Source organism: Enhydra lutris, unplaced genomic scaffold (genome assembly GCF_002288905.1).
Source record: "Enhydra lutris kenyoni isolate GAN:26980312 unplaced genomic scaffold, ASM228890v2 scaffoldscaffold8, whole genome shotgun sequence".
Classification (NCBI taxonomy): Eukaryota; Metazoa; Chordata; class Mammalia; order Carnivora; family Mustelidae; genus Enhydra; species Enhydra lutris.
In genome coordinates this window covers 19,729,673-19,755,951 of record NW_019154092.1, presented here as the reverse complement: position 1 = coordinate 19,755,951, position 26,279 = coordinate 19,729,673, and the positions used below count along the sequence as shown (strand labels likewise).

Sequence of the window (26,279 nt, the reverse complement as noted above, 5' to 3'; positions counted from 1 at the left end):
CCTTTTTTTTTTTAAGATTTTATTTATTTTTTTTATTTTTATTTTTTTTTTTTTAGATTTTTTTTAATTTATTTATCTGATAGACAGAGATCACAAATAGTCAGAGACGCAGGCAGAGAGAGAGAGGAGGAAGCAGGCTCCCCGCTGAGCAGAGAGCCTGATGCGGGGCTTGATCCCAGGACGCTGAGATCATAAACTGAGCCAAAGGCAGACGCTTAACTGACTGAGCCACTCAGGTGCCCTGAATGGCCTGTCTAGAAAACAAACCTCCACATACAGTAACAGAAGAAACTATAGCAACTACCTTAAGAAAAAAACCAAATCTATTCTTAAAAATAACAGAGAATCAATGACTACCATACAGATAAAGAAAGTCCAGCAGCATGAAAGAGAAATGACAAGATAAACTAAAATGGACCAGGAAAAATTTAAGGGAGAGAACATCTTAAAAAAATAAAGAAACTCTAGCATACTCAGAAAAATTTTAGAAGATACCATATCCATAAAGTCAAAACACTACACTATAAAAAAAGAAAAATAGAGACGAACTCTTATTTCTTTTTTTTTTAATGTTTATTTATTTATAAGTAATCTCTACACCCAACATGGGGCTCGAACCCATGACCCTAAGGTCAAGAGTCACATGCTTTTCAGACTGAGCCAGCCAGGCACCCCAAGAAGAAAGAATTCTTAAAACTTAAATACATGACTGCTAAACATTTTTAAAAATTCAATGGAAATCTTGGAAGACAGGTAAGAAAATATCTTAAAACATAAGGTGATGAGATGGACAACTTAATAAAAAAGCATTCTGGGTCTATATGGATGGTCCAATAACACCCAACTAACAGGAACTGCACAGAGACAGAACAGAGGAAATAGGGAGGACACTGTCGAGAAACAAAAAGGAGATACTTCTCTAGAGCTGAAGATAATCTTCTATCGTCTATGACTGACAGAGCTTCAAAGCATAGCACTTGTTACTAACGCTGTGCTTTCTGCCCCTTATCAAGTGGTTGAAAGTTTCTCTCAATCGGTATTTAAAAATTAACTACAAATTCACCCAAATAAATTTCACGTTACACAGCCTGATTTACTGATTCCCTATATGGAGTTCTGTTTCATTAAAAAGTTTTATGGTGCAGAGAACAGTACTAACAGGGTTTAACTTACACTTACCTCCATGAGATGCAGAAGACGCCCACCAGCTGCTGTCTCCCCATCATCTTCACAGTCCTGTAAGAAGGTCTGTTTATCCTCACAATATATTCTAGAAATACATAAAACAGTGTTACACTTTGAAACCCCAAAATACTGCACTAAGAGTTACACCTTCATACTTGTTGCAATCAATTTACTTCCAAAAGCAGCATATTTGTCAAAAAAAATTCTTCTTCAGCTATAAATTAGACATATTTTCACTGATTATTCATTATCTGGTATATTTCATTGTTTGTATTTGGGAAGGCTAGGAATCAAGGATGCCTCCTTTAAATGAGAAATGCTGATTATGGGAAGGTGAGTTTACACATCTGACACTTCATTTAACCTTGAAGCTATAAGGTTACAGAGAGCAGTTACTGAGAAACATTTACTGAGAACATATTGGATAGAAGCCTTATACACAGTAGGCACTATGAAATGATACAGAAGAGATAAGTAGCTTACTCCTGTCTTCAAAGAGCCTAAGAGCTAGTGAGACAAAAAGGATATAAAAAAGATAGAGGTGACAAAATCAACATAAATGAACATTTTATACCTTTCTCACATCTTATTCTGGCCATCAAACATTTCTCTAACCTCCCCATTCTAAGAATTATAAGATTTATTCTCTCTGTAACTTTTCCCCTGGTTGGTTATCAGTATCAGAGATAAATCATGGTATTTTTACTTATTTAAATTATCTAGAAAGTTCGTATCTGGAATAATAACGTAGGGCTACACTGCAGCAGAATAAGCATGGTGAGTAAGTGTGAGATATAAAAAGAAAATGGTGCCAGTTAAGGTGGATTTCTTAGGCCCCTAAGAAATGATACCATCTAGGACAAGGCAAATGCACCAAAGATATCTTATCAGCTGTGGCTATAAAAAGCCAGGTACTACCATATCTATATAGCTAGGTCAATTACAGCAAACATATTCATTTATTTATTATATATTCATATTTATTATAGCAATCATGTTCATTCATTCACTCGTTCATCCTTCAACCTATCTTTCCATTCATTCACTCAATAAGTATTTATTGCCCACCTACTATGACCAGGCTCTGTTATTATTTAGAGTTGACCTCGTTCCAAGAAAACATAGTACCACTAGACAACATTTTACATAGCAAATTTAAAGCAAAAAGGAGTCAGCAGTTGGTTTATATTGGGACTATAATTATAATCTAACACTGTAATTTTATGGAACCAATGAAGAAAATTGAAATTATAAGTCAGTACTGTTAGGTTTTTAAAAAATGAAATCCCATGGACATTTTCGTTTTTTTCCTCACATGCCAGGAAGATAATGATGCCGTATCCCACAGCTGTGTGTGCCAGCGCTAGCAGCCTGAAGAGTGCCCCTTAACTACAAAGCAGGAACACAGCCCCAGAACCCCAGAACCAGGAAGTCACCTTAAAAGCATCCTAAGCATTCAAAATACACAACGTAAAGTCCATGTACCAAATAAAGGTCCTTTATTTTATTTCCAGTGGGGTCCTTTAAGCCTTCACTTTGTGCCTCTTTACTCTTGAGTGACACACAATTCTGAGAAGCTCAGCTCTTTCATTCCCAAGTGTCACAAAGGAGCGAGCTGGAGGGGCTGCTGCTGAGTAGTCATGCTGAAATTTGTGAGAAGTGATAGCTCACCATCTATTAATATGCAAAACTATAAAAATACTCACAGGAACTTAAAAACCCCAAAATGTGGGGCCTGAAATAGAATATCCAGCATATTATCTAACTTTTTAATAATTTAAGATCAACATTATGGCCAGCTATTGTTGAAGGTGCAGCCACACAGCTGCGTAGGCATAAACTAGAGAGAAATGAAATTAGTTTCTCAAACTCAGGTCTACCCCTTAACAACCATGTGATCTTGAAAAAGTTAAGCTTTCTGCAGGGGCAGAGCTGCTGAAATAATCAGAATTAACTTCTGTAAAGCATTTGGCATATAGTAGGCACTCAATAAACACATGGCATGAATGAATGAATGGCTATTAATACCTCCACAGCATATTCTAATCACTGAGAGCAAGCACACTCTAATCACTCATTTCTATACTGATGACCCTAACCCAGAAAGAAAACATCAAAATTCTGTCCACCAATACTCCAGTAAGTAGGGAATTATATAACAACTAGTCTTTTTTAAGTTTTGGCACGTAAACAAATGTGACTTAGTAATATTAAAAACTCACCTATCCAAAGTGAAAGATTTTTTTTTTTAGTTTCCTGAGTTTCAGATAGCCTAGATCTTACCAATATTCTCGATCACATTTTAAATTTGCACTGTCTCTATGTTTATATTCCGATTTTCAGTTCTGAATTCTGTTCTTATAAGTCTGTATTAATCTGCATATTTAGAAATATGCCTTTCCTCTCTTTACTAACACACCAGCAAAGATTTGTATAAAGCCTTAGTATTCAAAACGAAAAGGCATATAGCAAAAAGAAGCACACTTGATTCACTGCTAATGGGAGTATAAATTGGTTTAAAAGAAAAAAAGAAAAATTTGGCAGTATGTATCAAGAGTTTCAAAAACACTCATACTTTTTGATAATTCTACTTCTAAGAATCTATTCTTTCTTCTTTTTAAATTATATGCCCATTTCATTTCAAAAAAGAATCTGAAGTAACCAACCAGAACCTATCCTGAATATCTAAAATGAATAAAAAAGGTGTTCACAGGACTATTTTCCATAACAGTGAAAAATATGAAAAACTGAACAAAAAGTAAATGGTTAAATATATAATGGTATAGAGCCTCAAAGAAATATTACACAGCCATTATAATAATGTTTATAAAGCAATTGCAACAACATGGAAAAATGGTTTTGTTAAGAAAGAAACAGGATAGTAGGGTAATGCACTGAAAAAATAAACTCTGCATAGAAGACAGAAAGAAAATGTAACAATATATCATCAAAATATATCAAATTATTATCAGTTACATTTAATGGCAGAAAATGGCTGATTTCCCCTCCAATTCTTTTTTTTCTCTTCTGTAGCTTCTAAATATTCTATATATGATCATTAGTTTTATAAAGGAAAAAAAAAATCCCACAAAGTAGTTGTTATTTTTAAAAATCATGCATCAGTTTCCCCCATTTTTTACAAATGGAACATTCCTAAAATTGTGATGATCACTCACCGGTACGCATAGATGTTGTGGGTGGCACTAGCTATTTTCTTATTCTCATACAATTTGGCAAGAACCATTTTCACCTTAAAAACAGCAGTAATATAAATAAACTACTGTATACTTTTTATTTGGTTTACAAATATATGCTAGAAAAGTATCTTAAAGTATATTGATATAAATACTCTTGTACTGAAACAGTGATTTAAAGAATCCACTATGCTCTGAAAAAGCCATTTCCAAAGTTTTCTCCTCATTTTAGAGGCAGAAACTGGTACTCTTAACTGGTATAAAAATTATAGAACTGGTATTTTTTTTTTCTTCAAAGCCACAGGCAAGGCTTTACTGGAGCTGATGGAGAGGGGTCAGGCTGGCCTCCAGACCCAGTATGTTTGAGCACCAAATATCAATAAATATTTGAGCACTAACCATGTCATAGGTACTTATATATGAAAATTTTTACCCATGTGAAGAATTTTAAATGTAAATATGACCATTTTTTAAAATGAGCTCTAAAAATTCACCAGGTTTAATGTATCCAATGTGACAGATACAAAATAATGGTATGTTCCAAATATAAAACCAAAATGCTCTCTGGGAGTCATCTAAGGTTTATAGAGGCAGTAACATGAGCCAGGTCCTGAAAGATGAGTGGCAATCTCTTTTGCATCAAAAGAGAAGAAAGGGGTGGGGCAGGAAGAAGCCATTCCATTCAGAGGACACTGTGTGTGCAAATCTATCAGATTTAGCAAATAAAACATAAAGGATGCTCAGTTAGATTGGAATTTCAGGTAAACCACAAATAATTTTATTATTATTACTATGTCCTGTACAGTAATGTTTATCTGAAATTCCAATTTAAAGGTATCCTATATTTTATCTGGTAACCCTACCAGGGACAGAAAAGAGAACGGTTCTGGAAGTGACCAATAGCTTTATGTAGAAACGGTTCAGAGTATTAATGAGGTGACAAAAGACATTGTATCAGGAATGATAAAGCTAGGATCCTATAATAAAGGGCCTCGTATAGGTTTTTCCTTGTAGACAATGGAAATACTTAAAGACTCAGGGTTGGGGATAGTGACACGTGGCCAGACCTTTCAGAAAGGTAACGGGCAAAGAATACAGAAGAAATCCTGGAGGCAGGGAAAACTGAGCTGCAGCTACAGACATCAATTTGAGTCAGAAACGGTGCAGTCTTCTGTTTATCGTTTTTTAATATTTCGGGTTCTCAGATTCCTGATCAATAAAGTAGAGAATGACATCTAAGATTTATTTAAGCTCTCACAAATTATAATCCACTAAGTCTAAGTCATTATAATCAGAAAAAGAAAGAGGATCGAAGATGAACAGATTCAGAACAAAATGTCTAATGAGGACCCTAGCAACAAGATTTTGGGCAACAGCCCAGGACAAAATAGAGTTGCTGAGACAAAGAGCCAGAAGCCTGCACCAAAAGCTGTTATCTTGACCACTAGTTAATGCAGAGAAGAATTTCCTCTCCTAGATACCAGAAGAAAGTAAAAGTGAGGCCTGGTACAAAGAACTGTATCCCTGGACGTCGGGGCTTAGAAGAGCTTATAGTAGAGGAGCTGCAGAGACCAAAGGGAAGAGACTAATGATTAAAACCTATGTTAATTAAGGACACTTTTGTTGTAGTTAATTTAACTTTATAGGTTGTTACAGTTTGTGACTGAAAAGTCTCCCATTTGATATCCTTGGGTGGGAGCCAGGTCACCTAAGGTCAGGAGGCAGAAAGGAAAAGGAAAAGGAATTCATGTTAGGAAGACTCTGATCAGCCAGTCTGTCCACTGTCCCCTTCCCTGGGCATCAATGGAACCCACGCGGTTTTGCAGAACTCCCACAATAGACAAATAATTCTTTTTAACAAGCCATTAAGCAGCATAATTTTCCACCCAATGGGTTTTTCTTGTTTGAAAATCCATGATAGGGTTAAGCCCTAATTAGAATTTGGGTACAATTTTGAAAGTGGTGACAAATAGAAACAAATCTTCCATGATTCGCAGTAACTTGGGGGTAGGAAAATGAGCAAAAAATTTTTATCTTACATGAAAATTAAAAGCAATAGCAAAAATAAGGATATTATTGCAAAACCATTACTTGAATTACTTTGGTAAAACAACATCAAAACGAGCTGGACACAGTAACTTTACCTGTTTGGGACAAACTACTGGAGCCAAGTGCGCCTGAAAAGTACTTCTTCGGTCTGTAATAGGAATGCCATGATCAATCGGAGGTAATTCTTCTATTTCTATAAATTTAAAGAATTGTATTTTATCTTTAAAATTCTCACATTCAAATACTGAAAAATTGACAATGGTGTGGGCAGAGGGTGGGGAAGGGAGCTGGGGAAGAGATATAAATTATATAGCAAATCAACCCCTATAACCGTTAACAGTTGTCTATTATAATTAAATTATCATTTTAAGCAAAAAGTTTCCAAATAATTATAAATAAGATTAAACTACTTGACTTAAAAATGATTTTCACCTGCCAAGGTCACCCAGAGGTGGGCTAGGACTGAAATCCTGGGCTGTTACAACAGCATAAATTGTTGGAAAACCTAGGACTTTATTTTGTATAGCTGTAATGTAACATCTTTTACTAATAAAACTGTTCCTACTTCATAGGATTGACTATATCAAGAATATACCAAACTGATATTGCAGGGAGTATCATGATTTCGAGTTATTCTGCTTCTTAAACAAGCTTAAGAACCACTAATTTAGGGGCACCTGGTTGGCTCAGTGGGTTAAAGCCTCTGCCTTCGGCTCAGGTCATGATCCCAGGGTCCTGGGATGGAGCCCCACATCGGGCTCTCTGCATGGCAGGGAGCCTGCTTCTCTTCCTCTCTCTCTCTGCCTGCCTCTCTGCCTACTTATGATCTCTGTCAAATAAATAAATAAAATCTTTAAAAAAAAAAAAAAAAAAGAACCACTAATTTACTCTTCACTCACTTGAGAAACTAACCAACCATCCTGGCTGCTACATCTGCCTCATTTAGGATCTAAAGTTATTCAGGAAAAAGAACTGAAATTATTTTCTATTTCTATTCACTGATCTGTTGAATCTTACCTAGTCAGCTTGCCTTATAATTAATGAACTACTTCAACTAACACATGTACAAATACTTCTTGACAGCTTTAAACAGCTTGTCCAACCTCACTACACTGGTTTGTGACAGGACTAGGACAATAAACCAAGTTTATGCGGGACTTTTGCCTTTCTTCTGAGAGCATCCTCTTCTTGAACGAACTGTGACCACTATACTAGAGCAGTACTGAGGAACCAGATACTGCTTATCGTGATTATGATTTTTACTCTTTTTATTTTAATACTGGATCCTGTTTCCCAAAAGAAATCTTATGCCAAATCCACAAATACATAAATGAATAAAATGTGAGACTAAAGCAGGAGTGGGAGTCCTGGGTCTTCTCTCCCACTCTTTCTCTTCCTGTGTATCCCCTTGCTAGTCCTGAAATATCATGCAAGAACTTTAAAATCTCATAGTATTATTTAAAAGCTCCTGTGTAGGGGTGCCTGGGTGGCTCAGTGGCTGATCTCAGAGTTTTAGGATGGAGTAAGCCCTCTTTTGGGCTCCCTGTTCCTCTGCTTCTCTCTCTCCCTCTGCTCCACGGGGAGTCTACTTCTCCTTCTGCCCCTCCCCCTGCTCATGCTCTCTTTCTCTCAAATAAATAAATAAAATCTTTTTAAAAATAGAAAATTAATTAATTAAATAAGTAAAACCTACTGTATAATGCATAGGAAACACCTTATCTTCAATGAGAATGAATGTTTCCTCTGATCTATCATGTTTTTGTAAAAGACTTGAGAAAACTGATGCTATTATTCAAAATTTTAAGATACTAAAATGGAAGATACCTTCTGATCACAACATAGAGCTGATTTATCACATCAATCTATTCATAAGCTGACTACTACCAGATTATGGAACAAATTTGCTTAAGCAAAAACTAAAATCTTAAAGGCATTTTACTAGCTTTAATTCTGTGGTTGCACTTTCAACTATTATATTTGTGAGCACAGACTAAAAGTTAACTCTGTGACATCAGGAGACAGCTGAAAATTTCAAAATAGAAATATAAAAACAGGATGTGAATTGAAAACATTAACACAGCTTTTCTTAGTTTCAGTTTCTCCCATCATTAATTCAAAACGCTAGAAAGTCACAAAAAGAAAAAGGGTGGAGGGAAGGAGAAATTTCTTTCTTTCTCACCATTCTGACAGACCCAGCAAACACCAAAATGGCCGGCGGGCAGGAAAAAAATAACTCAATTCTCTACAAATTAGAAACTATTTCTTAACATGTGAGAGTTTACTACATTTCCATACCATTTCAAAAACAATACATAATACTGCTATCTGACTCTTTTCTAAAGAAACTATTTAGTAACATTATACCTGTTCGATTTTCACTGATATCAAAATCCAATGCTTTAGCAGGAGTTTCTGGCTGACATGCTAAAATGAGATCATCTTCACATTCTACATCTTCCTCTTCAGTTTTCTTCTTTACATCAGGGCCTATGTAGATATGAGATATTATCAGCGAACTCTGAGAGTAAGGAATTCTACTTAAAAACTTGTTGGTCTTGATCTCTAAACATCATCCTTCAATAGAAGGAATCAGGACTTTTATGACAAGTAGCTGACACCAAGGTTGGAGCAAAGAAAAGAAAAGATGAGCCTGGAATATCTTATGATTCCAGAGAGTAAAAATAAAAAGGAGAGGTGAGCCTATAAACTTATAAAAAGAATACAGGAGTTTACCTGAAGGAGATCCTAAAGGTGAAACCTAAAATAATTTGAGCAACAAAATAATGATAGTATGGAATTTTACCCCATGGAATAAAATAATATACACGCATTCATATTGATATAAATAAGTAATCAAAAAGAGACATCTCTTCCTCACAACATAATCCAATGCAATCCAAGTAAAGAAGAAAATGTGACTCATCATTAGGCAAACACCACAGTAATAAATATTGTTGACAAGACACACTAACAGATACTAAAATTAGTGTGTGAAAGTTTAAGGAGGAATAGGATATTATTAGCATAGTCTCAAAGTATCTCCTTCAAGGTCCTTAGAGGAAAGATGGTAACTGTGATGGTTAATTTTATATGTCAACTTGGCTAGGCCACAGTACCCAGTATTTATTTGCTCAAACACTATTCTAGATGCTTCTATAAAGGTATTTCTTGGATGCAATTCACATTCAAAATCTGTTAACTTTGAGTAAAGCAGACTGCCTCATCCAGTTAAGGTCTTAACAGAAACAGAACTAATATCCCCAGAGGAAGAGGGAATTCTGCCAGCAGACAGCCAGCCTTCAGACTTGAGCTGCAACATGAGTTCTTCCCTAGGTCTCCAGCCTGCCCAACTACCTTGCAGACTGCCCTCACAATCTCATGAGTCCATTCCTTAAAATAAACCAATCTCTCTCTCCTCTCGTCCTAACTTCTCCCTCCTCCTCTTGCATCCCTCCCTCCCTGTCTTTATGAACACACACACACACACACACACACACACACACACACCCTATAGGTTCTCTGGAGAGCCCTGATTAATACCATAATTTTACTCTGGAAACATTTGGCAGATACCACCTTAACCAAAGAATCAAGGTAAACATCACCGATAATAAAGCATATTGATACCACGAGTTCCTCGATATATGCACTGTGAAGGACACAATGTCATTTTGTGGTATTCTTGCGAAAATGCCCAATCTTGCTCCAGCTAAGATATAACATTGGACAGACCCAAACTAAGGGACATTCTACAAAATAATCAATATTCTTCACAAGTGTCAAGTCATAAGAAGTCATAAAAGTCAAGGAAATACTGAGAAATTATTTATAGACCAGAAGAGAGTAAGGGGAAAAAACAGCTAAATGCAATGTAGAATCCTGGACAGCATCCTATAACAGCAGAAAAGACATTAGCAGAAAAATCAGTGAAACTCAAATAAGCTCTTTAGTTTGGTTAATATTATAGCAATGTTAGTTTCCTATTCTTGGAAATGATACTGTGGTTATGTAAGATGTTACTAAGGGAAGCAGAGTGAGGGATAGAAAAAAGTCCTTTGTACTATTTCTGCAACTTTTCTCTAAAATAAGTCTAAAATAAGTTCAGAATTTTTAAAAATTATAAATAGTTGTATTTAATCCTTTAAAATTTAGTATTTCTATAGTAGAAAAAAACTATGAAATAGTAAATATGTACTGAAGATTAACAGTAAAATCAAAATAAATTACGTGTCAAGTGGGTGCCCTGGAGCAGAAAATTCTCATGAGATACCTTGATCACTAGCCTGCAGCCTTATTAGTTCTTCAGAACTAAAAAACCTTCCATTTTAGTATGAAGTCTACAAAAACAATTTTGATAAGCAAAATTCTAAACAAAATTTCTAAGAAGTCTAATTATAAATTACACAACAAAAATCAATAACTCTAAAATTTGGAGAGTGGCTAACCTATATTGAGGATATAGATGGAAAATGGAAAAATATCCTTTTAAGATCTATAATTTTTAAAATTTCCTGAGAGTTGTGTGATCCCAAACTTTCTGGGAGTCCTAAATTTTTACTGGTATACATTCCATATTTGCAATTATCCTACACTCTAGAATGGTAGATTGGCCAAAATCAATTCTGTTTTGAGACTACTTTTCCTATCAGTGCCCTAAAATGCTACAAAATCAGAACATGAATCACGAAAGTTAAAGAAAATACTTCAAAAAAAATTGTCACATGGACAGACCATCTTATCTCTTAAGATGTTAACAGAAGCAGTAAAAAATAGTAAAATTTTCTGAAAAAGTATATACTACTATCAACTTTAAGTGTATACTGATTTTGCTAAGAGAGTCCTAAATAATCTGTTCGTTTTTTAAAAATCTCTTTCTCAGATTGAAAACAATTCTATCAGTGGTGACAATGAAATATGAAATAGTTCCACATTGTCATATAATGATTCAATAAAGGAATAATAGAGCAAATCAAAATCTCAATTTCAAAATATATTTTCAAAGTAAATTTTTATATTCTAAATGTCAGTTCAGTGAATTTTCCCAAGTTCTTTTTCTATAAACACTTCACTCATTTGAAGCTACTATCTAATTGATACACTCCAATAATTCATGAAGAATGTTACATGGTTCATACTACCTTAAAAGCCTAAGAAAGCAAAAATTTTAGACCCAGTTCCTTAACCATAAAATCTACGTCTGTAAGGGTATAAGATGAAACCAAAGAGACTAAAACCATATAGAAAGAAATAACCATAATTACATGAGTAAATGAACTTTCCAGAGAAACTTGTATTTTATCACATATAAGCCATAAAACAGAATAGATTTTCATTAAAAACTTCATTTAGAATATCTACATGGAAGTTTAGTTACTATTAAGTTAAAAGAGCATTAATAGCATGTTTCAGTCCTACCTGGTTCTGTCATCTGAGATTTTTGTATTAGAACATCTCTTATTTTCTCCACCCACAGGTAAAGAATGCTTTCACCAATATTCTGTCTAAACAAAATTCAGGGGGAAAATCTGTTATTTAAGAAAATTCCTTCTCAAATTCAAGGAAACACAGACATATTTACAATCTAAGAAATCATACGCAATTTTAAAAAGAGCTTGCAAGAACAGGTTTACTAACATTTGTTGGGTGAGTATTTAATAGAGATTGTTCCTATCAATAACATTAAAAATTCCAACTGGCTCCAAAATTAACATTGCTTACTTAAAAACAAGCTGGAGAGTTGTAACCAAAGAAAGAAAAGAAAATTTCTGAACTTGAATTGGATGAAGTAGATAGACGTAAATGTGATTTAGTTTCTGTCAGCAGATACCTACAGCACTGATGTCACTGCTCACTTTTTTAAACTTTTTAAACAATTTCAAACCACTTATCTGGGAAATTTATCACTTGGTATAATTATTTCCACAAAGAAGAATGCAAAGCACTGGAGGAACTGCCTCAGAGAACAAATTTAAAAGACTTAAAAGACAATTAACAATGTTATATTCACTTTTTGTTTTTGACAAAATATTCTGTTGCCCAAATTGATTCATTTGGGTTCCAAATGTCTATCTTGGATAAATTAAATCCACCTCAAATGGTCACTGAGAAAAAGAATATGTCGTGGCTCACATCCATAGAGTCATGTTAAATTATGACAACAGCAATAAAGGTCCCAGGTGTCTACTCTTTAAGGAATTACACTAATTTAGGTAAGTGTCCGTTATGTGTGTTTACACAATCACCATACTACTTCATAACAACACCTTACCTTCTTCCTCTGAAAGTTCCCCTTGAAACCACTATCTCTCTTCATCATGCTACTCATCAGTACCCACCAAAGGAAACTTTCAAAACAAGCATACAGAAGAAAACAATATTGTTCTCAAGTAATTCTGTACCCCCAAATCTTCCTCATCTCACCCATAACTCCTCAGCACTAAACAATCTCCCATGTGCTATGGTAACCTAAGATTTTTAGAGAGAGGAAAAGTCAACTGGAAAGGTTGTAAAAAATCTGAAAATGTTAGCCAAATTTCTTTTAAACAATTCCCACTTCCATCCTCTCTTCTCAATAAGAGATATAGAGTATATAGACAGAGAAAAGTAAAATGTATTGAGTACATACAAAGCACAAATTTAATTATACGTGTGAACACATTTTATGCTCATGATTATCTAATGAAGCAGGTATTATTTCCCCATTGCACAAATGAGAAAACAGATCTGGAGAGATCAATTAACTTATTTAAGACAATCTTAGAAGCAGTTAAGAAGCCCAGAGCCAGATGTGAATGCAGACTTACTCCAATGCTCAGCTTGCCCACTGCATCTTACTCTCCTATCCAGCAGCTGTGACCTTCGGCAAGCCAGCCACTTGAACTCTGAGTCTGTTTCCTCATCTATAAAATAGAGACTTAGAGTATCTCATGTTACTTTACAGAGGCAGTTTCTTTTCAAGGAAATCTTAATTCGCTCAACATAACTTCAAGGGCCTTATCTCCACACCAGCCCTGTGGGTATGGTACTCAATGAGAAACCTCAGTCCCTCATCTCGGTGTTTGTGATTGCTAGCCTTACAAATTTATGTTTTCGTATATAGTTCTCTCCATTTCCTAACCTCATTCTATTGAATTCTGCCCACCACCATCACCAAAAATAGTAATACTAGTACCTACTGTTTATCTAGTTCGAATATCTACTATACAGAAGTGGAACACACTTTATTATCTCACTTAATCCTCAACCCATCCTTTAAGGCAGGAAAATCACCCCTCTGTGAATATACATTCAAATTCAGATTTATTGTTGGAGGGGTTGTGAAAACATCTTGGAAGAAATTTCACAAGTAGTAAGTAACTTTTCCAAATAATAAAGAAGAAATTAAACCTCAACTGCAAATCTCCTCTCCACCGGCCCATGCCTTCCCGCAGAAGACTGTATAATAGCACTTCTGCCCAACGTCAGTTACTGAATGCTTTGTTCTTCCCTAGCATTTGACAAGACTTACTGAAATCCAGTGGAAGGAAATTGCAGTGGGTATGAAAGTTTCCTGAGGAAAATGAAAATTACTTTTTCCCCTGGAATCCCAAAATCTATCACTAATGGTGGTTTTTTTGTTTTACTTGTTGTCACTATAATTGCCATATTTGTGTTTGCTCTTATGAGGAGAAACTGTGTTTTCTCTTCGTTCTGAGATTTTAACTATCCACCAGGATTTGGTGGTTTTCAAACTTTTGCCATTGCTGTAATGAAATCTCTCACAAAATCAGAAACAACCTAAAACAGACAAAAGCTGAAATCCTCCTTCCTGTGCCTATCTGCCTCACACCCCACCCCCAACTGGTCCTGGAAGAAGTTTGCTGAATCCTAAGGACACTGGCACAAAATTTTAAAAAGACTCATTACAGAGTGTGATGTTAAGCTTTTGTTTATGAAGTTAAATTATAGTAAAATAGCTAAATAGAAAATGTCTGGAACAAAATTTGTGTCAAATTAAGCGAAAGATCAACTTGGATTAAAAACTGATTTTCATAGAGGTATTTTATGAGTAACTATACTTAAATGATTATTACCCAATCCAGAATGATCAAAACGAAGTCAAGTTACTCATGACTCTGTCTTTATTTGTGGCTCTAATTGTTTTATCTTTAATTTTCTAATATTTATACTTGTTGATTGAAGGATAAAGCTACTCACTAAAATACATACTAAGTTGTGTGACCTTAGACAAATCATTCAATCTGTCTGAGTTCTCATCATCCCATTTTCAAATGACAAAATTGAACGAGATGATTCTTTTAATAACAACAAAAACAGGAGTTGCTGTTATATGGTGCTAATGTACATTACATGGATTATGCCTTTTAAACCTCACAACAACATTATTCTAACATCCTCATTTTATAGATGAGAAAACAGACTCAAAGAGGTCATATTATTTCAAAAACTGATTCTGGAAGCCTGACCAAGCCAGCCTTGGCTGGCAAAAGTTAGCTTGGCAAAACTAAGCTTGGCCAAACTTAGATTGGTAGAACTTCCTGACTTTAGGCCCTGACTTCCCCTTTCTTAGTACATTTTCTTTAGAAAACTTGTCACCATAAATTCTTTTGTTGCTCCTTTGGAATATATGGATGTCTTTTTAGAAGATTCTTGTCAGTTTTACAACCTAAGAGTGTCTTTCTCAAGGACCTGGGAACCATCCTTTTGAATTATAATCATCAAGGGAGACAGCATCCCTTCTCCCAGTCTCTGTGGGATTGGAGAAGCCTAACTTCTGATGAGCAACAATTAGCAAACACAGATGGCCTCACAGAGAAACACATTCACAAACTCAAGAAATAACTTACTGTGCTTACACAGCTCATTGATAAACCTTCCCTCAATATCCTCATAGTAGCCCTTACAAATTCTTCTGTTGGGAATACAAACTGGTGCAGCCACTGTGCAAAACAGTATGGAGATTCCTCAAAAAATTACAAATAAAACTACCCTATAATCCAGGAATCACACTACTGGGTATTTACCCAAAGAATATGAGAACACTAATTTGAACAGATATATGCATCCCTATGTTTATTGCAGCATCAATTACAAGAGCCAAACTATGGAAGTGACAGAATTGTCCATCAGTAGATGAATGGATAAAGGAAATGTGGCTTACATATACAATGGAATATTCAGCTATAAAAAAAGAATGAAATCTTGCCATTTGCAACAACATGAATGGATCTAGGTAGTATAATGCTAAGCAAAAGAAGCCAGTTAGAGAAACATAAATACCGTATGATTTCACTCATACATGGAATTTAAGAAATAAAATGAACAAGGTGAAAAAAAAAGAGAAATCAAAAAATAGTCTCAAATGTAGAGAACAAACAGATGGTTACTAGAGAGGAGGAGGGTGGAGGGATGGATGAAATAGGTGAGGGGGGTTAAGAGTACACTTCATGAACACTGAGTAATATATGGAACTCTGAATCATTATATTGTACGTCTGAAACTAATATAACATTTTATGTTAACCACACTGGAATTAAAATTTTAAAAATTCCCCTGGCAAGGGAAACAAAAGTAAAAATAAACTACTGTAACTACATCAAAACAAAAAGCTTCTGGACAGCAGAAGAAACAGTCAACAAAACTAAAAGGCAACCTATGGAATGGGAAAAAATATTTGCAAATGACACATCTGATAAAGGGTTAGTATCCAAAATATATAAAGAATTTATAAAACTCGGGGGGCCTGGGTGGCTCAGTTGGTTAAGTAAGCATCTGTCTTCAGCTCAGATCATGCTACCAGGGTGCTGGGATCGAGCCCTGCATTTCCCTCTCCACTCCCCCTGCTGTGCTGTCTCTCTCTGTCTAATAAATAAATAAAATCTTAAAAAAAAAAAAAAGGAAAAGAAACATAAAACTCAACACTCCCAAAATAAATAATCTAATTTAAAAATGGGCAGAAGACATGAACAGACATTTCTCCAAAGACATCCAGATGGCCAACAGACACATGAAAAATGCTCAACATCGCTCAGCATCAGGGAAATGCAAATCAAAACTACAATGAGATTATTACCTCACAAGTCAGAATGGCTAAAACCAACAATACAAGAAACAAGTATTGGTGAGGGTGTGGAGAAAAAGGAACCCACCTGCAATGCTGGTGGGAATGCAAACTGATGTAGGCACTGTGGAAAACAGTACAGAGGTTCCTTAAGTAGTTAGAACTAACCTATGATCTAGTAATCACACTACTGGGTATTTACCCAAAAAATACAAAACACTAATTCAGAGGAATATATGCACTCCTATGTTTATAGGAGCATTATTTACATAGCCAAACTATGGAAGCAGCCCACGTGGCCACTGATAGAAAATGGATAAAAAAAACGTGACAGACAGACAGGTATTCCCCACTTACCCAAAGTCTGTATTACGCCCTTGCACTTTTACAAAAGACCTACGTTAGAAGCTGTTTTCACTAACCAAAAGAAACCTGAAGAGCATTTTCACTTTTATGAGAACAGCCATTACTATACCAAGTGCAGGTCTTTCATAGCAGTGAAGTGCTACAACTTGAACATTCAGAAAGTGAGGGATATTCTTTCCTTTATGCCATTCTGGCATTTGAAAGGGTTTGAAGGAATAGTCCATTTTTAGATAGTGGAGAAAATCTGTACTACAAAAAAAAAAAAAAAAAAAAGTTAACCCATTTCCCTTTCTCTTAAACAACAGCAATTATCATGATGTTCTAGGTATTTTAAAATCTGTCATTTACCTTTTCCTCTATTAACATAATTATTTTCATATATTCAAAATATCCATGCAAAATACATCATTAAAATAAGGTATGATGGGGCGCCTGGGTGGCTCAGTGGGTTAAAGCCTCTGCCTTCGGCTCAGGTCATGATCCCAGGGTCCTGGGATCGAGTCCCGCATCAGGCTCTCTGCTCCGCAGGGAGCCTGCTTCCTCCTCTCTCTTTGCCTGCCTCTCTGCCTACTTGTGATCTCTGTCTGTCAAATAAATAAATAAAATCTTCAAAAAAAAAAAAGGTATGATAAGCCAATTAATCTACATGTAATCAATGACCAAATCCTAGCTTACGGTCTTCGGTATTTCCCTACCAGACCATTTTTCTTCATCCACCTTCTTGCTGCCTTCATAAAAAGACCTCCACCATCTCCCTTCTGAGTTACTGACTGCTCTTCCTGCGGTGGCCCTTCCTTCAAAACTCCTCACAGCCCATCTCTCACATGGTCACACAAATGTGATTACATCATTCCCCTGTGTAAAACCCCTAGAGCCTACAAGATAATGCCCAAACTTCTTTCCCAGCTTGCAGGTTCTTTCTTCTTGTCCCTACCTAATTTGTACAGCTGGCATCTTAAACTATTTGCTAAACTCTGAAGATGCCAGGTTGCTTCACACCCACATGATTTTGCCCATGCAGTTCCTTCTACCAGAAAACCTCTCCTCATTCAATTACCTGGCAAACACCATGTGAAGGTCTCCTTCACAATGGAACCCTCCTTTCCAACCTCATCCACATGCCCAGAGATAGTTCATTGCTAAAACCTCTAAAAAATGCTACTACAGCGCTTGGTTCAAACCTCTCAATAATTATGTCATTATATTGTATTGATAAGCAATTGTCTTTATTTTTAAATCTCAAACTCCTGACAGAGTGTCAGCATATAGGAGATATTCAACAAATTCTTACTGGAAAAATTGTTAGTTTCCTGACTTCTTCCTTTTCCTAAAAGGAAACAAGCCATAGTTCATCTGCTTGACTAGGCAAAAATCAAATGTGGCATATAAAATGATGCTAGTATGAAAATATTGATAGTGTAACAATATTTAAAATATAATGAAACTATAAACGTTAAGAACTATATTCATACATTAACCTCGTTTAATTTTCAAAGACCAATAATATTTTTCAATTTGCTGCCCCCTACTGGATTTATGGAGAAAATATTAAAGCTGTCACACAAAACTTTTAAAAAGAGTGTTTATTTAGGGCACCTGGGTGGCTCAGTCTGTTAAGTGACGTCAAGATCTAAGGGTCCATGGGGCGCCTGGGTGGCTCAGTGGGTTAAAGTCTCTGCCTTCGACTCAGGTCATGATCTCGGGGTCCTGGGATCGAGCCCCGCGTCGGGCTCTCTGCTCAGAGAGGAGCCTGCTTCCCTTTCTCTCTCTCTGCTTGCCTCTCTGCCTACTTGTGATCTCTCTCTCTCTCTGTTAAATAAAATAAATAAAAAACTAAAAAAAAAAAAAAAGATCTCAGGGTCCAGGGATCCAGTCCTGCATCAGGCTCCCTGCTCATCAGGGAGTCTAATTCTGCCTCTGCCCTTCACGCTGCTCATGTTCTCTCTCTCAAATAAAATCTTTAAAAACAAATACATAAACACATAAATAAATAAATAAATATAAGAAGAGTGTTTATCTGTGTGTGAAAATAATGCCATTGGACAGGGGTTATTCAAGTACTTTTAATAAGCAAGACAGTATAAACCATATTCTTCTGTAGAACAAAGTGTAATTTCTGACCTTTCGTAACTCTCAAATAGCTCAACTGAACCTGTTAGGTAAAATAGTAAGCTCACTATGTCCTATGGGAAGGTATCTCTTGGTAAAAGGGGGCTATTCAGATTTTAAAAAAGGCAGATCAGAAACCATTTCTGAGTATATGACGTTGTGCATAGGTAGGAGAAAAATCTAACTAATGAATATGATTAACATGATAGAACCCAAATAAGGGCAGATTTTCAAGAAAGAGGAACTTCAACACCAGCAAAAGTTTCAGAGGTCAAGTAAGATAAGAACTGAAAAATGACCATAAGATGTATAATTACGACATCACTGGTGAACAAAGTTACAGTATATTTACCCTATTCTACTTTAAGGGGGGAGATAAATTGGTAAATGAGCATAAATAAAGGATTAGAGGAAGAAGTGTGTTGAGGGCATAAAAGCTGGAGTGACCATTAAGTTAGAGAAAGTTATCAGAAAACATTTAATTGAAGAAATAAATGATATTTATATGTGTAGGAATCTCTAGATGGGGTCATCCTTTATTGATACGTCCAGTTCTTGGTTACCTTTAGAGTCAAGTATGAAACTGGGGACTCAAGGAAGACCACAATTCCTCTAGGAGGGAATAAACAGAATAAATTCCATAAAGACTTACCATATTTTAATTAACTATTTTGGGAGCAAAAGAAAGCTGGCTGAGATCCCAGGGATATAAAGGGGGTACTCTCACTCTAACAAACGGGGTGGGCACTTTGAACATATAAGATAATCTTTACCAGTTCCTGGTAAACTGTTATTTCAGAACATTATTTATTTTACTAAATTAATTTATCTCACTATAATTAATTCAAATCGCAGTCATCTTCTCTTGACTACTGCATTAACCCACTAACCAATTCCCCACACATCCAATCAGTTCATCACACAGAAAGGGAATGTTTTCAAAATGAGAATTTTATCACAGTGTCAGGCCACTTAAAAACCTCTGCTTCCCATGGGTCTTAGGACAAAGACAACAATCCTTAACATGGCCTACAAGACTGCGCATGACTGCCCCTGTTCACCTCACCTGTTCATTTCCTCACCGTGCTCCCTTCTCTCCCCTCTTCTTCCTACTTCAAACCGTCAGGCTTTGTGTCTTGAAATGAGCGAAGCTCCTTGACATAGAGCCTTTGCACATGGTGTCACTTTCACCAGAGTTATCTTGACCTCACTAACCCAGCTCTGAAGTCAAATGAGCCATCCCTGACTTCCTAGACTAGGTCAGGTGTGTGAAACTCAATTTCAAATTCAATTCAACTCAGTTCAAACCCAATTCAAACTCAGTTTCAAACTCAATTAGTACTGCATACTTATACCCTTTCTTTTACAGAACTAATCAGGGCTGCAATTTTACATTCATTTTACAATGTTATGAGTAATCTCTCTCCCACTACTAAGTTCTAAATGCCATGAAACAGGAACCATTTCTGTTTTTGCTAACTATGTGTACCTAGGACCCAGTACAGTGCCTGCCATGTAGTATTTGTTGATTGAAAGAGTGAAAAATACAGTGTATCAATAGACTCTCATTCTTACACAAGGTTCTCCTATGACCAGTTTCATTCAACATAGCCTGTGAAAATATCAAAACATGAGCAGTATCTCTGCGTTAACTTTCACAATCTGGTGTTTTTATAGCTATTAGTTATGAATTATTACCATATTTTTGTATCTAAGTAGAAGTCATATCAAATGTCTACATAAAATTATATAAGCAAACTTTCAAGGACTCTCAAATGCATCTTTTTTGGTAATGGAAAAGTAGTTTAACAAAAAGTTTACAAAAAGCTTAACATATTATAGTTCCAACAAAAGCACACAATAAAATCACAAATAGGATCTGTTTTAATCACCTGTTACTTACATATATATTTCCTCAAGGCTATTCGATAAATCTGCACGTTCTTGCCCTTGAAGCCAAGGAGCACTAAGATTAAATAAAACACAAAGAAGACTATTCAAGGATTGTGTTTATATCTCAAACAGAAATTACTGATTAAATTATAAATTATTTAACTTTTAAAAATTATCTATTGTCATTAAAAATAGATAATTAGTTATATTGTACAAATCTATACAGTTCCAGCATGCTTTCATTGGCATGAATTCATTTTGTCCTTCCAGGAAACATTATGAAGATAATAACCCCAATATTATTCAATTAAAATATGGTTTAAAAAACAGGTGTGAGTTCATTGGATATTATAAGCCTGTCCAGATTTACAGAAGTGGGAGAACAAGTTCCAGAAACCAAATTTCCAGATTCACGATATTTGCTGCACTGTCAGGAGTTCCCAATTTTTTCTTAATAGTGTCTCAAGGGGCGCCTGAGTGGCTGAACCAGTTAACCGTCTGCCTTCGGCTCATGTCATGATCCCAGGGTCCTGGGATTGAGTCCTACATTGGGCTCCCTGCTCAGTAGGAAGTCTGCTTCTCCCTCTGCTTGCTGCTCCCCCTGCTTGTGTTCTCTCACTCTCTCATTCTGACAAATAATTAATTTAATAATCTTAAAAAAATAGCATCTCAAAAACTTTAACAAATACAGTGGCTGCCACATGACTATAAAAATATATGTATTTTCTTAAAAGCAATAAAATTTGGTATTAATAATGGTTCTGTAATTTTTTTTTTTAAGATTTTATGTATTTATCTGACAGAGAGAGACAACCAGAGAGGAAACACAAGCAGGGGGAGTGGGAGAGGGAGAAGCAGGCTTCCCACGTAGCAGGGAGCCCAATGTGCGGCTCAATCCCAGGACCCTGGGATCATGACCTGAGCCGAAGGCAGACGCTTAATGACTGAGCGACCCAGGGCCCCTTATTGCTGTTTTAAAACACAAGAAATTATCCCACTGGTAGGTAAAGATTTCAATAATTGAGATTTAATGGGATTCTGTTCACACAAGTTTATACATCTTAATAGGACAAGTGGCCAAAGCTGATCAAAGATTACTTGCAATCAATAAGTCATGACTCATTAAGATTAAGCCTGGGCTGCTAAGAAGATGGTTCTTCCAAAACAAGGGGCAGGGAGAAGCACCATGGGTAATTCCCACAAGGCAAGCAGTCTTAGGCAGAGGCATGTCCAGGAACTGTGGCTAGATCAGCAGAACCAGATTAGGAGAAACTCTAGATTACCAGGTTGTCTGAAGATTTCTCTCCCTATCTCTAAAGTCAATTCGGTAGCTATATTATTCCTATGAACCCTGTGATTCTTTCTTATCTTAACCCTGTGATACTAAGTACATGCTGCAATGTGTTTTTATATAGTTTAATTTTTTATTTAAATGCTCTATACCTACCAAGTCCTGAAGGTGTTCTTAATTTGTATACATATTTTTTTTTTTTTTAAAGATTTTATTTATTTATTTGTCAGAGAGAGAGCGAGCACAGGCAGACAGAATGGCAGGCAGAGGCAGAGGGAGAAGCAGGCTCCCTGACGAGCAAGGAGCCCGACGTGGGACTCGATCCCAGGTCACTGGGATCATGACCCGAGCCGAAGGCAGCTGCTCAACCAACTGAGCCACCCAGGCGTCCCTTCTATACATATTTTGATAAGAAAGGTATTTTATATAAACACAATGTATAGCATAGAGAAATAATCTTTAAAAAGACAATCTTTGGGGGCATCTGAGTGGCTCAGTGGGTTAAAGCCTCTGCCTTCGGCTCAGGTCATGATCCCAGAGTCCTGGGATCGAGCCCCGCATCGGGCTCTCTGCTCAGCAGGGAGCCTGCCTCCCCCTCTCTCTCTGCCTATTTGTGATCTCTGTCAAATAAATTTAAAAAATAGTAATAATAAAAAAATAAAAAGACAATCTTTTAATAGAAATATAAATGTAGAGGGAGCCTGGGTGGCTCAGTGGGTTAAAGCCTCTGCCTTCGGCTCGGGTCATGATCCCACGGTCCTGGGATCGAACCCCACATCGGGCTCTCTGCTCAGCAGGGAGCCTGCTTCCCCCTCTCTCTCTCTGCCTGCCTCTCTGCCTACTTGTGATCTCTGTCTGTCAAATAAATAAAATCTTTAAAAAAAAAAAAAGAAAGAAATATAAATGTAGAAATATAGCTTACTTCAGTTGATAAACAGGTGGAGCTGTTCCTGGGTACTCATTCGGCAGCATCACCTGTAAAGCAGTTTAAAAACAAATCTGTTTATACTTCATCATGACTCAAAAATAACACTTATTAAGCTAGTCACTGGACCAATTTGTTACTTGTCAAACTAAAAAAAACAAAACCATTGTTTTGTTCAATCTCAGGAAAGAATGCCCTCCTCATATTTATACCTACACATTAAATATGTTGCTAATGATGTCAACTTTTTAAGAAAGAGCACACTATTTGCAGAGAAAGCATAATAGCAATGAAAGTTAGGAAATAAGGATGGGGAGGAGAAAGATGAAAGGAAAAGAAAACAGAAATTGGGGCCTTATACGCAAACCCCAAATGAGTAGAGTGGCATTAGAGCATGTTCCTGGTATTCTTCTGAAGAAATACTCCCCAAAATCCTATTAAATACTGTTAAACACATTAAATAGCTAACACTTTATAGAGACCCATATACATTTATTCTCAAATCAGTATTATTATAAAAACAAGCACTGACAGGAACTTTTATGTTGAAAGTATATGCAGTCATCACAGAATAAACACTAATACAGAAAGCCACACTCATTTTGTCACTTATTTATCTTAACCACAACTGATTCTCAGTTAATAAAGAAATAAATACCTACTTTACGAAGCCTTTTAAATTACTAACCTATTCTTCTTAAGTGCTAGCCATCTCTCCAGGTTTAGACCCTCTCCTATTAAAAGGACAGGACAATGAAAGGAAATGAAACTCAAGCCTGTCACTGGTACACTAAGAATACTTAATTAGGGGCACCTGGGTGGCTCAGGTGGTTGAGCCACTGCCTTCGGCTCGGGTCGTGGTCCTTAAGTCCTGGAATTGAGTCCCATATGGGGCTTCCCCTGCTCTGCAGGGAGCCTGCTTCTTCCTCTCCCTCTGCCTGCCACTCCCCTGACTTGTGCTCTCTTTCTGTCAGGTGAATAAATAAAATCTTAAAAAAAAAAAAAAAAAGAACACTTAATTAAAATAACTGGGATAGGAAAGATTGAGACTATCAACCGAAGCGTGTCTTGGGAGTGATCAGAGACTTAATTACCCATATGTTTAGACAATCAACCGTTAACAAAAGCCAACAACAAAAAAAGACAATTTAGAAATTGCAATAATCATTTAGAGGAATACAGTATTAGTCAACTGTGTAGAGTCAATGGAAGATGGCTATAGAGAAGGGGAAAAAAATACCTGCAAGCAAAGTGTCCACTTGGGGTCATCTATATCGTCGCTAATTCTAATACAAAATATTTTGGCACAGTCATCAATGACACACCATTCCTCGCCATAGATAGCTGCCATTGCTTCAATCTCCTCATTCTGAAAGAAGTTGATGGGAAGACAAGTCAATGAATGTACATGCCCTAAAGGCCTGAGTTTTCCTTCCTCCCTTACAAAGTATTCACACCTAACATTACCAGCCTGGATGAAGGATCCCTGAAAAAAAAACACTGCCAAACAATCTTAGCAGCAGGTCACCGTGTTCTACTCTATCTGTGGTGGCCAGATACTACTGCAACGACTGTTACCAGCCCTGCTACTCCATCACTGTGCTTTGGGCCACCATTGAGGCAATTACATATGGACTGCCATATTCTATAGCAGGACTTACAAGTGGAAAGACATATTCTCTGCTTCACCTCTTCTAGCAGGGAATCCTCACTCCCACTGCCCAGTAGCGTTGCTACATACTAGCCCTAGTTTCCCACTCTGTTATCTCCTTCACTGTTTTTTTTGTTTTGGACTGGGGCACAGGACTGGGTAGTTGTTTCGTTGGTTTTTTTCGGTAATCAAACCCTAAAAACATTCCAGAAGTCATTCTTTTGGTTTGGGGTCAAAAAAATAAAATAAAATAATAGCATCTAAAGGTGAAAATGGAAAGCAAAGTATGCAACGCTGTATCATCTCATTTTGTCCTCACAGCCCAGTAGGAAAAGCTTTAAGAGTCCCACGTGAGCCACGCGCTGGGAAAAGCTCAACATCAAGACAAGAAGATCTAGGGGGCCCTTAAGGAATTCCAGGGTCTGTGTTATCATTGCCCATTTTGCAAAAGCAGAAACCGGGGATAAGTCGCTTGTCCAAGGTGACCCGGCGGCAACAGGGCAGAGAGCAGAACCCGGATTTCTGTTTCCGGCCGGGTGCTGCTCAGTCGCGTGCTGATGGTTGACGATGACACCGTCCGAGGTAGGCCGAGCCTGCCGAAGCCTCAGGAGAGGCCGGCAGGAGGGCGACCGGCGAACGAGCGCAGATAAAATGAAACGCGGTGGAGGAAACCGAGCGCCTGGCGGCCCGGACGGGGCCGGCGGGAACCGGGGGGCGGCCCCGGACAGAGGGCCCCTCAGTGGAGGCGGCGCCCCGGGCGGCAGGGCGAGGCCGAGCCCAGCCTGGAGGTCGGCGCCCCGCCGGGCCCTCACCTGCCTCTGGTCGCTCCCTGCGTCCCCCTCAGCCATGTGGCCCCGGGAGCGGCCGAGCGGCCGCCGCCTGCCCAGGTCCGGAGCGTGGGGGCGGGGCGCTGCGGCGGCGAGCAGAGCCTGGGCTGCGGCGCGGTGCGCCCCGGAACCGCAATCCCGGCCGCGTCGCGCAGCCTACATCTGCTTCCGGGTTGCAGGCCAGGCGATGAGGGGGCCCCTTAGGCACTCGGGGCTCTCCGCCCTGGTCTTGCGTGGGTACTCAGTCCGCACCAAGGCGGCGCCCGGGGAAGGCGTCCCGCGAGAGAGCCGGCAGGAAGTCTTCAGGGCTTCGTGTGCTGGAAGCTCTGGGACTGGGGGCTTCAGCTCTCCCAGTGTGGCCGCGGTATCCCGGAGTCCCCGGGAGACGTTGGGGATCCGGGTTTACCGCCACGTCCCAGGGAGGAGCTCGACCGCAGCCTACAGCCCAGACTCGTCTTTGCGTTTCAAGGCAGGGGTTTTTTGTTTTGTTTTGTTTTGTTTTGTTTTTTGGGTTTTTAAAAACGTGTTTTAAGGGATTATGTCAAGTCTGGGCAAGGATGGGTTTGATTTACCAAAAACAAAGCAGGAGAGAACAGGCGGCATTTTGAAAGCATGCGGGAAAACTTACTCACTGTTGTGATAGTTTTGGGGTTTGTTTCCGGATGTGTGTGTGGAGGGGGGGGGTCTTTCTCTTTTTTCTTTTATTTTTTTTTTCTTTCCTTTTCTTTT

The 26,279-nt window shown here is 37.5% G+C and overlaps 1 protein-coding gene across 3 annotated transcripts in view; it reads right to left on the bottom strand.

The window, feature by feature from the left end:
* Nucleotides 1–25,626, bottom strand: part of LOC111142595 (impact RWD domain protein) — a 29,780-nt gene extending 4,154 nt beyond the window's left edge. The window contains exons 1-9 of one of the 3 annotated variants that reach the window (XM_022495891.1): nucleotides 25,536–25,626; nucleotides 24,313–24,441; nucleotides 23,070–23,122; nucleotides 20,867–20,929; nucleotides 11,844–11,929; nucleotides 8,793–8,915; nucleotides 6,524–6,621; nucleotides 4,362–4,435; nucleotides 1,180–1,270 (exon numbers count right to left, since the gene is read on the bottom strand). In XM_022495891.1, coding sequence (XP_022351599.1) covers nucleotides 1,180–1,270; nucleotides 4,362–4,435; nucleotides 6,524–6,621; nucleotides 8,793–8,915; nucleotides 11,844–11,929; nucleotides 20,867–20,929; nucleotides 23,070–23,122; nucleotides 24,313–24,441; nucleotides 25,536–25,571 — 753 coding nt within the window. In that variant the 5' untranslated portion in view covers nucleotides 25,572–25,626. Of the gene's footprint in view, nucleotides 1–1,179; nucleotides 1,271–4,361; nucleotides 4,436–6,523; nucleotides 6,649–8,792; nucleotides 8,916–11,843; nucleotides 11,930–20,866; nucleotides 20,930–23,069; nucleotides 23,123–24,312; nucleotides 24,442–25,535 lie in introns of all 3 variants that reach the window. The other 2 variants (XM_022495890.1, XM_022495892.1) reach the window with 2 other exon arrangements.
* Nucleotides 25,627–26,279: the final 653 nt, after the last annotated feature.